This window comes from Dipodomys ordii, unplaced genomic scaffold (assembly GCF_000151885.1).
Source record: "Dipodomys ordii isolate 6190 unplaced genomic scaffold, Dord_2.0 Scaffold40, whole genome shotgun sequence".
Taxonomy (NCBI): domain Eukaryota; kingdom Metazoa; phylum Chordata; class Mammalia; order Rodentia; family Heteromyidae; genus Dipodomys; species Dipodomys ordii.
In genome coordinates, this window is record NW_012267256.1 from 10,772,817 (window position 1) to 10,785,351 (window position 12,535).

A 12,535-nucleotide genomic window follows, 5' to 3' on the forward strand; every position below is an offset into this window, starting at 1 on the left:
GAACTATATCCGAACTAGTGCATGCAAATAGGCCTCAGTGGGTAAGTCAGAACTAGTGCACACATGTGTTTTTGTCTTCTCAAGAGGAATTTGTACCAACTCACGTATCAACCTATGTGTTGTAATTAAGGGACTCCCTTCCCACTCACTACCAATGTAAGCATTCATTTAGTCTCTTCCACAGTCTCCTCCCTAGCTTCCCAGAAAATGATTACATTTGCAAGGACAAAGGTGGCTTTGAGAGGTAAAGTAATATCACTTATACAGTAAGAGAGAGAAACACCCTTTGATATGTCTCATTGGAAGTGTGCCATTGTGATTGGCAGAAGGTGAGGGTGAAGGTAGGCTGGGGGATGTTGGTCATAGGGCGGCTGCTGGCAGTGAGGCAGGCCATGAGGTCTAAAACCTTGTCCCATTGTGGACCTGACCTCTGTGTGTGTGTGTGTGTGTGTGTGTGTGTGTGTGTGTAGCCTACTGGGGCCCACAGTTCTGTCACTTCTATCTTTCATAATTATGGAACCTCTGCTCATGACAGCCACCTAGCTCACTTTTTTTTGTCTCGAAAAGGAAGACCCCCTCAGCGTGATAAAATACAGAGTGCAGATTCAAAGTCAACTATGGGAGGAGGCATTTAGAGGAACTGAACAAATCAAAACAAAACAGTTTTTTTTCTTTTCCCACCCACCCTTTCACCCCCCAAGAGTAAAAGAACTTTTGTTCTTCCCAAGTCCTAAGAGGCACAACAGGTAGCAAGAAGGCCTGGGAGGCGTCTCCTGCTGAGCTCTCTCTGGCCCTGGTGGGAGATCTTCCCTTTTCCGCTCAAGTGATGACAGTAGGTCCTCTGCGACCCGTTCTCTCGTGAATCTGGGATATTTTCAGTGCGATGGCGATGAGAGGGCTCAGCACCGCCTGGGGAAGGAAGAAGAGCATGAATGAACAACTCAGATCAGAGGCAGGACAGGGCTAGAGTCAAATTCCCATTTGTGGAGTTTACAGGCAGCCAGGGAGGAAAGGGCAGTTGTTGACACTTTTTTCTCTCCTTCAAAGGAGAGCAGAGCGGGCAGGGCAGAGAAGCAGGGCAGATGAAGTGCAGCTAAGTCTTATGGATTGATTTTCAAATTAATTTACTCAAGAGTAAATTTCTGGGTGTAGTGGGGTATGCTTGAAATCCCAGTGACTCAGGAGGCTGAGGCAAAAGGACTATAAATTTGAGGATAAAGTTACAGAGTTTCTTTCTCAAAAACAAAATTTTTTAAAAAATGAAAGGGCTAAAGGCATGGCCCATGTGGTAGAGTGCTTGATTTTTATGCAGAAAGCTCCAAATTCATTCCTCAGTACTGCAAACACACACACACACACACACACACACACACACACACACACACGACATGAGATCATTTTACAAACCGAGAATGTGAATTTAAAAAGTTCAGAAAAACTCCTTCAGTCATCCTCCATGCAATGTGAGGGGAGAAAAAAAAGCTCCTTCTTTATCCTAAGACTGTGGATTTGAAGAACCCATTATCCGATGTTTGGAGAAAGCAGAACCATTGCTAGTGCTGCAGAAATCACTGAGATTTCTTCCTGTCTTACAATACTCTGGTTGTGTAGGGCTCTCAGTGTTCTCAGGTGGGGTGGTGTACAGGCCCGAGGATCCTTGCATGGGCCACAGATGTGAAGAGAATGAGACTGATTTCTTGCCTTTTAGCTGTGAATCTAGGTCAAGGGCAAGGCATTTTCCCTCAAGTGGAGCACATACTAAGGATGATTTAATTGGTGCATGGATTCAGCATCACTTTATAAAAGAGCAAGAAAATCAGTTTATTCTCTCCCTTCTCCCCCATCCTATTGATATCAACGACAATTTGTTGCCAATCTTTAACACTTTAACCAAGATATTGCATGTCGGAGGCAAGAATTACCCAACTAGAAGATGTTACTGTATATTTTTTATTGACTTTGTTTTTATGGTGTATTTATAGTTGCCAAATAGTATCGTTTTTCCATATTAGTTCACTAATGTAAACCTTCCATAGCAAATAAATAAACTGACATGAAAATGAAGTCAGTTCATTTCCAACAGATGCTAATAAAGAGATCCTGATAGGAAAGTTAGAGCAAATAAGGATTCCGTATTCAGAAAAATAATGCTTGTAGTTAGGGAAGATTAGCTTTAACCTATTCTTAATAGAAGCAAGAATGAGAAGAGTACATGTGTTCTAAGTTAGCAAAAACACAAGTCAATGTACAGGATACAAGACGGTAGGGGGTCCAGGGTGCCCCGAATTAAGTGTAGGGACAGAAATCCTCAAAGATATGCAAGACAAGCTGATTTTGAAGGTTCTAAATGGTAGAATAAGGTACCCAACTTTAATTCATTAGGAAAGATCAGATATGGAAGTTCACAGAGCTGAAAGGTAACACCACCTTCAGAGCTCTACTTTGGAAAGACATCTGGAAGCAAGACTAATAACTTAATATATTTGTGGCTATTTCATATACTTCAATGTATACGCTCAATAACCAATAGCTATAACGTAACTTCACCTGATTGAAACAACTTGAATCATACCCCAGTCTTTTTCATTTTAATTTGTTTTTCAGAGTCTCATGCTTTTGCTCAGGCCAGCCTCCATACCTTGATCCTCTTACTTCTTTCTCCCAGGTAGCTGAGTTTACAGGTATCTGCCACCATGCCCAGCCTCCTTTAATCCCCCTTTTCACATCATCAGTCTGTCTTGATCCAAAATGGACCAACAGTGATGATGGGAAATGCCTACAGATAAATGAGAATTAGAGTACAAAACTTAGAAAAATCCATCTAGCTTGTCAATATGGAAGGTAGACCTTCACACAAACTCTCTTGTGTGGGCAAAATGCCATGGTGCTTTTCAGCCAAAGGGGCTGATGGAGGGAAAATAAGGCAGCATTTTGGGACTTCAGTGTCTCACCTGATAGAAGCCACCTTGACCCTTTTACACCACCTTCTCTGCTTTGGGGTTTTAGGAGGCATTGGGATTGCAAATCCCACATTAAAATACAGAGGCCATTTTCCTGTCTGTTCAAATGGGAACTTCATTTGGCTTCACCCATGGAAGCATCATGCAAGCACTGAGCATGGAAGGTCACGGAAGAAGTCTGAGGGCACACGCATGCTCACTGGCCAACCTCTGTGGGCCCAGTTGCAAGGCATTGGACAAAACCTCAGTGCTCTTTCAGCATTCTAGGAAGTACAAATTCATTTGCAAGAGTTCCCCCCCTTCAATCTCTCAGAAATGTTCCCCAGATCGCTATTTCCCTTTCCCTTTCTTCTCTCTTTTTATGTCTGCAGTCAAGACATTGCACAAGGAAGAGGAACCCTAACTGGTTCAGATCTACACGTCTCCTAAATGTCTTTATCATGTCTTCACATTTTTCTTCAAGTATATCACAGAAGACTTCAAAGGATTGCTTCATGCAGAATATACTCCCTAGTTGAATGAAAAATGGATCTATTTCCCCACCCGTATAAAAGGTTAGCAGAAACGACTGCAGAATTGAAACCAGAAGGGGAAAAAAGCCAACAGGATGACTGGCTCTCCAATCTGTGTTATTCTGAGGACTCTGCCTCCTCTTTCTCTCTTTGCCCCCCTAAAGGACTTCTACAGCTAAAATCTACATTAGTGGACCTAACTGTTGCTTTTGAAAATCTGGTGGCTATGGTTGGAACAATAATGTGATTCGGCTTGGCTTTGTGCTTATGGATCCAGGAAGTAAAAGCATCCACTGGTCTCCCCTAAATTGGTCATCTATTTCTGCTACCTGAGGACCAGCTTAGAATTATCTGATGATCCTGGTATGGTCTGTAGCCACAGAGATAAAGAATCCATAGTCCTGCCAACCTAGCAAGGAACATATACCCTGACAAATGCCTTTCATGCTCATGATCCTGCTGTATACCCAGGTCTGGGAGCCAGTCTTGTAAACCTTGTGTTCCTTACCTGAAGACAGGTAGAAGAGGCTAGACAGTGTGGACTAGGATGCTCAGCTCCCTGGATGAAAGCCTGGCTCTGTCCCTTTTGAGCCCTGCAATCTGGGTAAAGTCACGTAAACCTCTCTACACATTCATTTTCCTCACATGGAATAAAGAGCATTTACTTGGTACAACAGGTGAGGACAAAATGAGCCGAATGAGTAGGAAACAGAATTGACATACATGCATAAGCATTCGCTATTATTGTACAATTCCAGAATCTTCTAATAGGATGGTTTTTTTTTCGGTCGCGAGGCTGGAACTCTGAGCATGGGCGCTGTCCCTCAGCTTTTCAGCTCAAGGTAATCACTCTACCATTTGAGCCACAGTGCCACTTCTGATTTTCTGGTAGTTAATTGGTGATAAGAGTCTCGCGGACTTTCTTTGCCTGGGCTGGCTACGAACCACGATCCTCAAATCTCAGCCTCCTGAGTAGCTAGAATTACAGGCATGAGCCACCAATGTCCGGCTCTAATAGGATGTCTTAATTAAAGTACAGCAGGAAAAGGATGTACCTAAAAAGTAGTTAACAAGGGCCAACTCACCCGGCCAAAGCAGAAACTTTTCAGAAAAATGATTCTCTGGAGATTAACCGAGAGGAAGCAAACTACATGGATAGAAAAGAGGCTTTTCTCACAACAGACTACCCACCCAGTGATGGTAGGAATAATAACTTCTCTGGAAACCCTCCCAATGGGAAGGACTACATTAATGATTCACCAAGCCCAACCAGTGGGTGGGACCCTATATGTATGTTTTTTGCCCCCTGTATCCAGTGTTCTATCTATTTAAGCATGTAGCCCAATGTCCATACCTGGAAGATGTGTTTCAGTGTTGGCTTCTTATGGCTGCCACATAATAAATCTTCCTCTTGCCCTTCACCAGGGTTGAAGAGCCAGATCTAATATGTACAACTTCTGGAGTTTGGTTTTGGAGTCTAAAAACTCCGGTTTCAGTTTGACTGCCAAAAAACCCTTAGTGGTCACCCTGGCCCATATATATAGGCAAGCAATGATATATACTGATAAGCACTCTTGCGCAGGGGACACAGTTTGCTATTACAGTAGTAGAAAGGGGAGGATTGGCATTCTACTTCTACAGGTTGACCTTTGGTAGATAGACAACAACCGTCTGGCTATAGCACCTTTGCCCATAAAAGGAAGTTCATATTATGTTTTCTAATAGAAGATAAGATAAAATGGAAGTTAAGAATGTCAATGTAACCTTGTTTTTTTTATTTTTTCAAGTGAAAACTACCTCAAACCACTTAAGTCAAAGGCAACATCTCTTTGTATCAATAAAACACTCCCAGTCTTATAAAACCAGCCTTGCTTTCTATTTGTGTACCTGGGCCCCTAAACCCAGCCAGAGGAAATACCATCAGTTGGAAAGAAAAAACAATGCTGGTACCAAGTGAACCAATGACATAGCAGTTGGCACTTATTTCTGAAGGGCAGAGCTGGTTCTCGAGCAATAACACATTGAGCAGAGTTGAACTATAGAAGTACCACGTAAAGAAGAAGAACTGGTGCCAAGGACCACCTGAGCCTCAGGAAGGAGGCAGTTCTAATGGGACAGGCATTCATAGAAGGAATTATCAGACGTGGACACGAGCCTCTACAGAACAGAGTTTACTCCTTGCCATCTAAAGACATCAGCAGGCTTCACTGTTGATTACATTTTATGAATGCTGTTTTGTCTCACAGGAACTTGTTCTTTGCCTTTAAGACAACTGCCATATCACCCTTAAATGGGGATGAACAACCGTATAATTAAAACTGTGCCAGACTTGTCTGTCCAACAGATTTAGCAAGGTTTCATGTCTTGAAAGAAATCAAGTTAGTAACTTTCTTGATGTCATCCAGGGCTTATTTTGAAGTTCTCAGGGCAACTGAAATAACTGTGAAGAAAACAGTCTAGGGCTGAAGAATTGAATACTGAGATGTTTCCATGGAGATACCCCACTCCCCAAAACGAAACGGATTTTCTTGTTTCCCTTTTTGCTAACTGACCTGAGAAGCTGAGATAGATCTTCAAGGCTCTTGGAAACATTTTTGTGATTTTCTATATCTATTTTTTCGATATTTTTTCCTTTATATATTTTTCTCTCTATAGATTTTTTCTTTCTATATGTTTTCCACATATATATGTACTTTTCTTAATAAATTTTTTAAGCCTAAAAGGGAATAGCTGGGGTTATATACCCCTATACCAGCTGCCTAGCTGGTTTTATCTGGTCTCAAAGGAGAGTCAATCCTGCTAAACAGAGGTGGAAGTAAGGACCCTAGAGGTCATTTGTGAGAGTCTTTTGAAACCTTAACATGCACACAAAGCACCTGAAGAGTGTGTCAAATCTGATTCCGTTGATACAGGATGTGGCCTAAGATTCTGCATTTCTAAGAAGCCGCTGACTGACACCTGTGTTGCTGGTCTAAGGACTACATTGTGCATAGCCAGAGCTCAAAATAGGGCCAGACACAGTGTAAAACATTCCTGCTTCATAACTTTATGCTAATTCCACCCACTAAGAGGAAAGTGAGAGCTAGGTACCTATGGTTCACAACTGTAATCCTACCTACTCAGAAGGCTAAGATCTGCGGATTGTGGTTCAAAGCCACTTAGGGCAGGAAAGTCTGTGAGACTCTCTTTTCCAATTTTCCAGCAAAAAGCCAGAAGTGGAGATGTGGCTCAAATGGTAGAGCACTAGCCTTGAGCAGAAAAAGCTCAGGGATAGCACCTAGGCCTTGAGTTCAAACCCCAGGACCAGCAAAAAATAAAAACAAAACAAAACAAAAAACAAGAGGAAAGAGAACTCATCATAACTGTAAATTCTGAGTAATATTAGTAAGAGATGTATCATGCTAACAATAGCTGGAATCAGCAAAGTGACCCACAAGTAAGGCATTCAATGACAGTGTGATATATCATCAGAGCAGTATTTTGAGAATACTATTCTGTCACCTGTCATTCCTTATGATGCAATTAAAAGCAAACAAAGGACACATAGCCAAAACAGTTGTGTGTCCTAAGGGATATGGAGCTTCCTTAGAATGTGAATCAGAGGGTCACCCTTAAAGCATCTGCAGTGTAACAGTGCCCTCTTACCCACTTCTGGAAGCCTGGCTTGGGCACCTGCTGACATGGTTCATGGCTGCTTCCCATATGCCAGCATGCTCACCAGGGCCCTCCTACTTCTCTCCTTTTACTCCATTTATCCCTTTTCTTCTGGTATACTTCTCTCTCTGTCTCTGTCTCTCTCTTCTGGTCCTGGGGCTTAAACTCAGGGTCTGGGCACTGTCCCTAAGCTCCTTTTGCTCAATGCTAGTGCTCTACCATTTGAACCACAATGCCACTTCTGGCTTTGAACCATGACCCTCAGATGTCAGCCTCCTACATAGCTAGGATCATAGGCATGAGTACCCAGTCCCATTTTTCTTATATTATCTACAGGAAACTACTTTGAAAAGAAGAAACCCTCCAAAAAGAAATTGAACACCTGGAAAAACTTATATTAAGTGAAGTAAGCCAGGCCCAAAGAAACATAGGTCCCATGGTTTCCCTTATTTGCAATAACTAGTATATGTCTGAGTCAAGCATAAAAGGTCAGGTAAGTTGATGTTAGGGAAATGAACCCCAAGATAAGTATTCAAATGTTTTTTTTCTTTCATGCGATTGTTTCTAACATTTATAAGATGATTTCTTTGTTGCTTTGTATGTCCCTCCCCCATGGTATAACCCCAGCTTTCACTGTATTTGAAGTTGGTATAATTTGTGGAGGAGAAGGGAGAAAACAAATCGTTTAAATGGAGATACAGGTGGACCCATTGCAACAATGAGATGTACAAGACGTTATGTTGAAAAATGAACTTCACAACTTTGGTCGGGGGAGAGGGGGAGGATTGGGAAGGGGATAGGGGGGGTATGGGAAGGTATGGGAAGGAGAAACAAAGGAGGAGGCTACAATGCTTGATAAGAAATGTACTCATTATCTTGCCCATGTAACTGTAACCCCTCTGTACGGTATTTTCACACACACAAAAAAAAGAAACCAAACACCTGAAAAAGAATATAATTTCCTAAGTGTTAATGGCAGACATATTCCTTTCATGCTCAGTTGTAACCAGAAGCTGGTAAATTCAATCTCAGAAGGCCAATTTGGAGGTTTCCAGAGACATCTGGAAATTCATATATACTGTACATGAACACACACAAATATAAATGTCATTTTACAAAGCCTACTGGGTAGCTAAACTCACTTTTATTTATGTCTCTGAAGATAATAAAAAGTTGTACATAATGGGTCATATTCAAAAATCTGTAACAGATTCCTCATGGCTCTTCAGAAGGAAACAAGCCTTCTGATAACTTGATCTTGGACTTTTATCTAGAACCCTTAAATATGTTTTAGTTGTTCAACTTAAATGTTTTGTTACATCAACTCCAGCTAACTAGTAAAGCTAGCAAAGCCCAAATTACTGACTATTTGGGGCTTCAGAAAAAGTTGGCTGACTCCTGCGTCAGGGAACCAAGTTTTCATTTTCAATACTTTAAAGCTAGTAAACATGTACCTTGCGGCCACCAATGGAGACTTCAGAAACTTGTTCAACCCACCTATCCTTTGTCTCATACCAACTCTAATGCTTCAATGATTCTTCTTTGGCAAATGAGCTTAGAACAGACTACAAATAGCACTTGAACCTAGATACAATGGGATCATTGAAGGAGCTCAGCCTAATACATCCTGCTCTATGTCAAGAAGACAGGTGAACCAAGGGTGAACAGATGCAGCAACGGTACTGGATACTTTGTTGAAAATGAACTCTACAACTTGTGGGTGGGGATGGGAAGGAAAAACTAGGAGGAAAGAGTGACATTGTCCAAAAAGAAATGTTGTCTTTACCTGACGTATGTAACTGTAACCCATCTAAATATCACCTTTCTAATGACAATACAGTTTAATGTTGTCTTTACCTGACACATGTAACTGTAACCCATCTAAATATCACCTTTATAATGACAATACAGTTTTTTAAAAAGAAGACAATGAATTTGTTTCATGTACTGGATGGATGGATGGAAAGGTCCAGAAGAATGGGAGAAATGAGAAGAAAAGCTCAGAAGCAGAGATGAGTAGAGGATCTCAGGTTCATTTTGAACCTTTGGACCCAGTATGGTATATCAGGAACGTGCTATGGTGTTGTGCCCTGGAAGCTCCCTGGGAAGACAATTCTCAGTTGTCAGCTCTGTGGAGAAGCCTCTCCAGAGTTCCACTGTGATGTTAATAAGAAGGGAAAAGGTAAGCCTGGTTAATTCCATTCCAAAGCAAGTTGCTGAACAGTATGAGACTCGTTTATCCTCATTGGAATGGAAACTGGTCAATATTGTTATTAATAAAAAAAAATAAGGCAACCTGGAGCCGATGGCTCCCATTTATAATCCTAGCTACTCAGAAGGCGAAGATCTGAGGATCAAAACCAGCACAGGCAGGAACAGTTCATGAGACTGTTATCTCCAAGTAAGCACCAAAAATGGTGAAAGTGGGGCTGACTCAAGGGGTAAAATACTGGCCTTAAGCACAAAAGCTCAGGGTCCTGAGTTCAAACCCAGGACTGGCATGTGCATGCACGCACGCACGCACGCGCACGCGCGCACACACACACACACACACACACACAAAAGGAAGCAACAATAATATTCATTACAACTAACATTTATTAAGTCTTATCAGGAGCTAGGAATTAGGCAAAACTACATGAATAATCAATAATCTGACTTAATCATTATCATCACTGAATAAAATGCATTTCTTATCCCCATTATTGATAGAATAATGGAAGTTTAGACCATCTAAATGTTCCAGTTTCACAGAACTGGAAAATAGCAGAAATAAGGCACAAAACCAAAGGCACTTGACTTCAGAGTCCAACATTAGCCCCAAAGCCAAAAATAAACAGCATTGACAGTATGTGAGGAAAAAAAAAAGACTCATCTTATCTCTCCCTCAAATAGTTGCCACCTGAAAGTTAACAATGGCTAGTTTTATCTTTTCTTCTCTGCATTAAGTGTGTTTGTTTATTCTGATGCATTTCTACGTTGAGGCCTTGCTGATACTTGGGGCCTGTAAGGTTAGCTGACTGTCAGCAGCCAGCTCCCAGCAGCGTGCCCTCCATGTGCAAACCAACCTCCACTTCTGTCAAACTCTCAGTCTTCATACTTAGAACCACAATCTTCTGTTCCCTTTCCCCCCAGGCCTGGTACCAATCATGAAAATCCCCGGGCTCGAGAGCCTTCTGAAATGATTCAAACTACCCAATCCTAAACATATCTGTCCTGCCTTGAAACCACACTGAAAGCCCAAGTTTCCCCCTTTCCCCCATATCTTCAGGGTGCCACCAACACCTCCCCATATGGCCTGGTGAGGTTTGTTGTGCCCCCTCCTCTTTTGTCTTCTAATTAGTCAGACAACCAAACAGTATCACACAGGATGACTGACACCAACAGACATGCTCAGAAATGAGCATGTTTTATGTTCCTTCCTAAAGGAACATAAAACTAGAATTTCATAAGCCTTGAATTGCTTTACCTCCTGCTCAAGACCTAAGCATCCTTTGCTTCCTCCTCCTCTTCCTACTCCTCCACTTTCTCTTCCTCCTCCTCTTCCTCCTATCCCTCCTCCTTATCCTCATCTTCCTCCTCCTCCTCTTTCTTCTCCTCCTCTTCCTCCTCCTTCTCCTTCTTTCTCTCCCATACCTTTTGCTTTTTGCTCAAAGCGGGCACTCTACCACTTGAGCCACAGCCTTACCTCTAGCCAATCCTTAAGTATTCTGATATTGAAATGCTGTCCTCTCAGAATGCTTCTAAGCATTCCCAGGAGGCAAAATCAAGCGATGGAGAATGCCTGGGCCTGCATCCCACACATGTTCTCAATCTGGAACTAGGATATCAAACTTAAAAAAATCAGCCTAAGGTTGACAGGAGAGCTCAGCTGGTCAAGTGTCTCCTCTTGACAGTCAGAGGCTGTTTCCCATGGGGGAGAAGCATGGCTGTGGGAGGAATCCAGGCCTGGCCTCATCCAGATGCACTTTAATGGCCTGGACTAGTCCAGGGTTTCCTTCTAAAGGTCAAAGCCAGTGGCCAGGTTCACTGTCAGTATTCATTGGTGAAGACACCCTCTTGTTGATGAGCACAGTCAATGAGTTACTATCCACCAAAGAAGGGCACTGCTTTAAAGAAAGCCTGAATCACCATCAGTCCAGGACACTGGAGCAGCTTTCTGCTGAAAGGCATGGAAACTTGATTGTGCTGTGTATCTGGGCTGGAACAAAGAGGATGTTGGAAGAGCTGGACTGTGCTGGGCACAGCTTGTCAAACCCACTCATCTGGCAAAAGGAGTTATGACCAGTCCTTGTGTGACCAATGCAAATTCATTCATGCTCTCTTTTCAGGCTGAGTAAACAAGACCCAGCAAGACTGAGGAATTTGCAGACATGAACAGCCCTGGGTTAACCAATAGCTAGATAAGCATATGTTTCACACAGCAAAGCCAAACCTCCAGGAAAAAAAATATTATTTTTGGTAAGAACTTGTGACTTGATATTTTAGACAATTGGAATTGCATCATAAGGAAAACAACCCAGATTTTGTTGGAGTTCCTGTTATTATTTATTTAATTTTAAGGGGTTGCCCACAGGGGTTTTGATTTGTTGGTCTTTGATCAATGTCACCCCTTCCATCATTTGCCTTCCTTCATATTTATTTATTTGTTTGTTTTTGTTGGTTGTGGGGCCTGAACTCTGGGCCTGGGCACTGTCCCTCAGCTCTTCAGCTCAAGGCTAGCTCTCTACCACCTGAGCCACAGCGCCACTCCTGCCTTTTTCTGCTTATGTGGTGCTGAGGAATCGAACTCAGGGCCTCATGCCTGCAAGGCAAGCACTCTACCACTGAGCCACCTTCCCAGCCCCTTATATTTATTTTTAATACTGGTTTCTTTTTGTTTTATTTTAATTGGATTTACATATGGAGATGTAGGACGAGGAAACGGATTTCTTTTCCAGCTTTAGGATCAATAAATTGTAACCCAAAGCCAGGATTGAGGTACAATCGTTAGTTCTTCAGGCCTCTGTTCTTAAGGCTACTAGGTTTGTAGGATAGACTGGCCCTGCCAGAATATTGACATAGGATTTAAAATAGGAGATTCTCTCACATGAGAAAGGGAAATTTGCAATGAACTCCATTGTGGGGATCAACATGGCTGGTTTGTAGTAGCTGGTGTCCATTTTTCTATGGGTGACAGGGCTGCCACACACTTGGATTCTTTTTTTTTTTTTTTTGGTTGGTCGTTGAGCCTGAACTCTGGGCCTGGGTGCTGTCCCTCAGCTCTTCAGCTCAAGGCTAGCTCTCTACCACCTGAGCCACAGCACCATTTCTGGCTTTTTCTGCTTATGTGGTGCTGAGGAATCGAACCCAGGGCCTCATGCATGCAAGGCAAGCGCTCTACCACTGAGCCACCTTCCCAGCCCGCTG

The 12,535-nt window shown here is 42.4% G+C and overlaps 1 protein-coding gene across 1 annotated transcript in view; it reads right to left on the reverse strand.

Moving 5' to 3' along the window:
* Window positions 1–557: 557 nt before the first annotated feature.
* The window catches only part of Pgm5 (phosphoglucomutase 5), a 135,381-nt gene continuing 123,403 nt past the window's right edge, over window positions 558–12,535 (reverse strand). Inside the window, exon 10 of the mRNA XM_013018404.1 lies at window positions 558–909. Within this exon, the coding sequence (XP_012873858.1) occupies window positions 820–909 (90 nt within the window). The 3' untranslated portion in view covers window positions 558–819. The remainder of the gene's footprint in view (window positions 910–12,535) is intronic.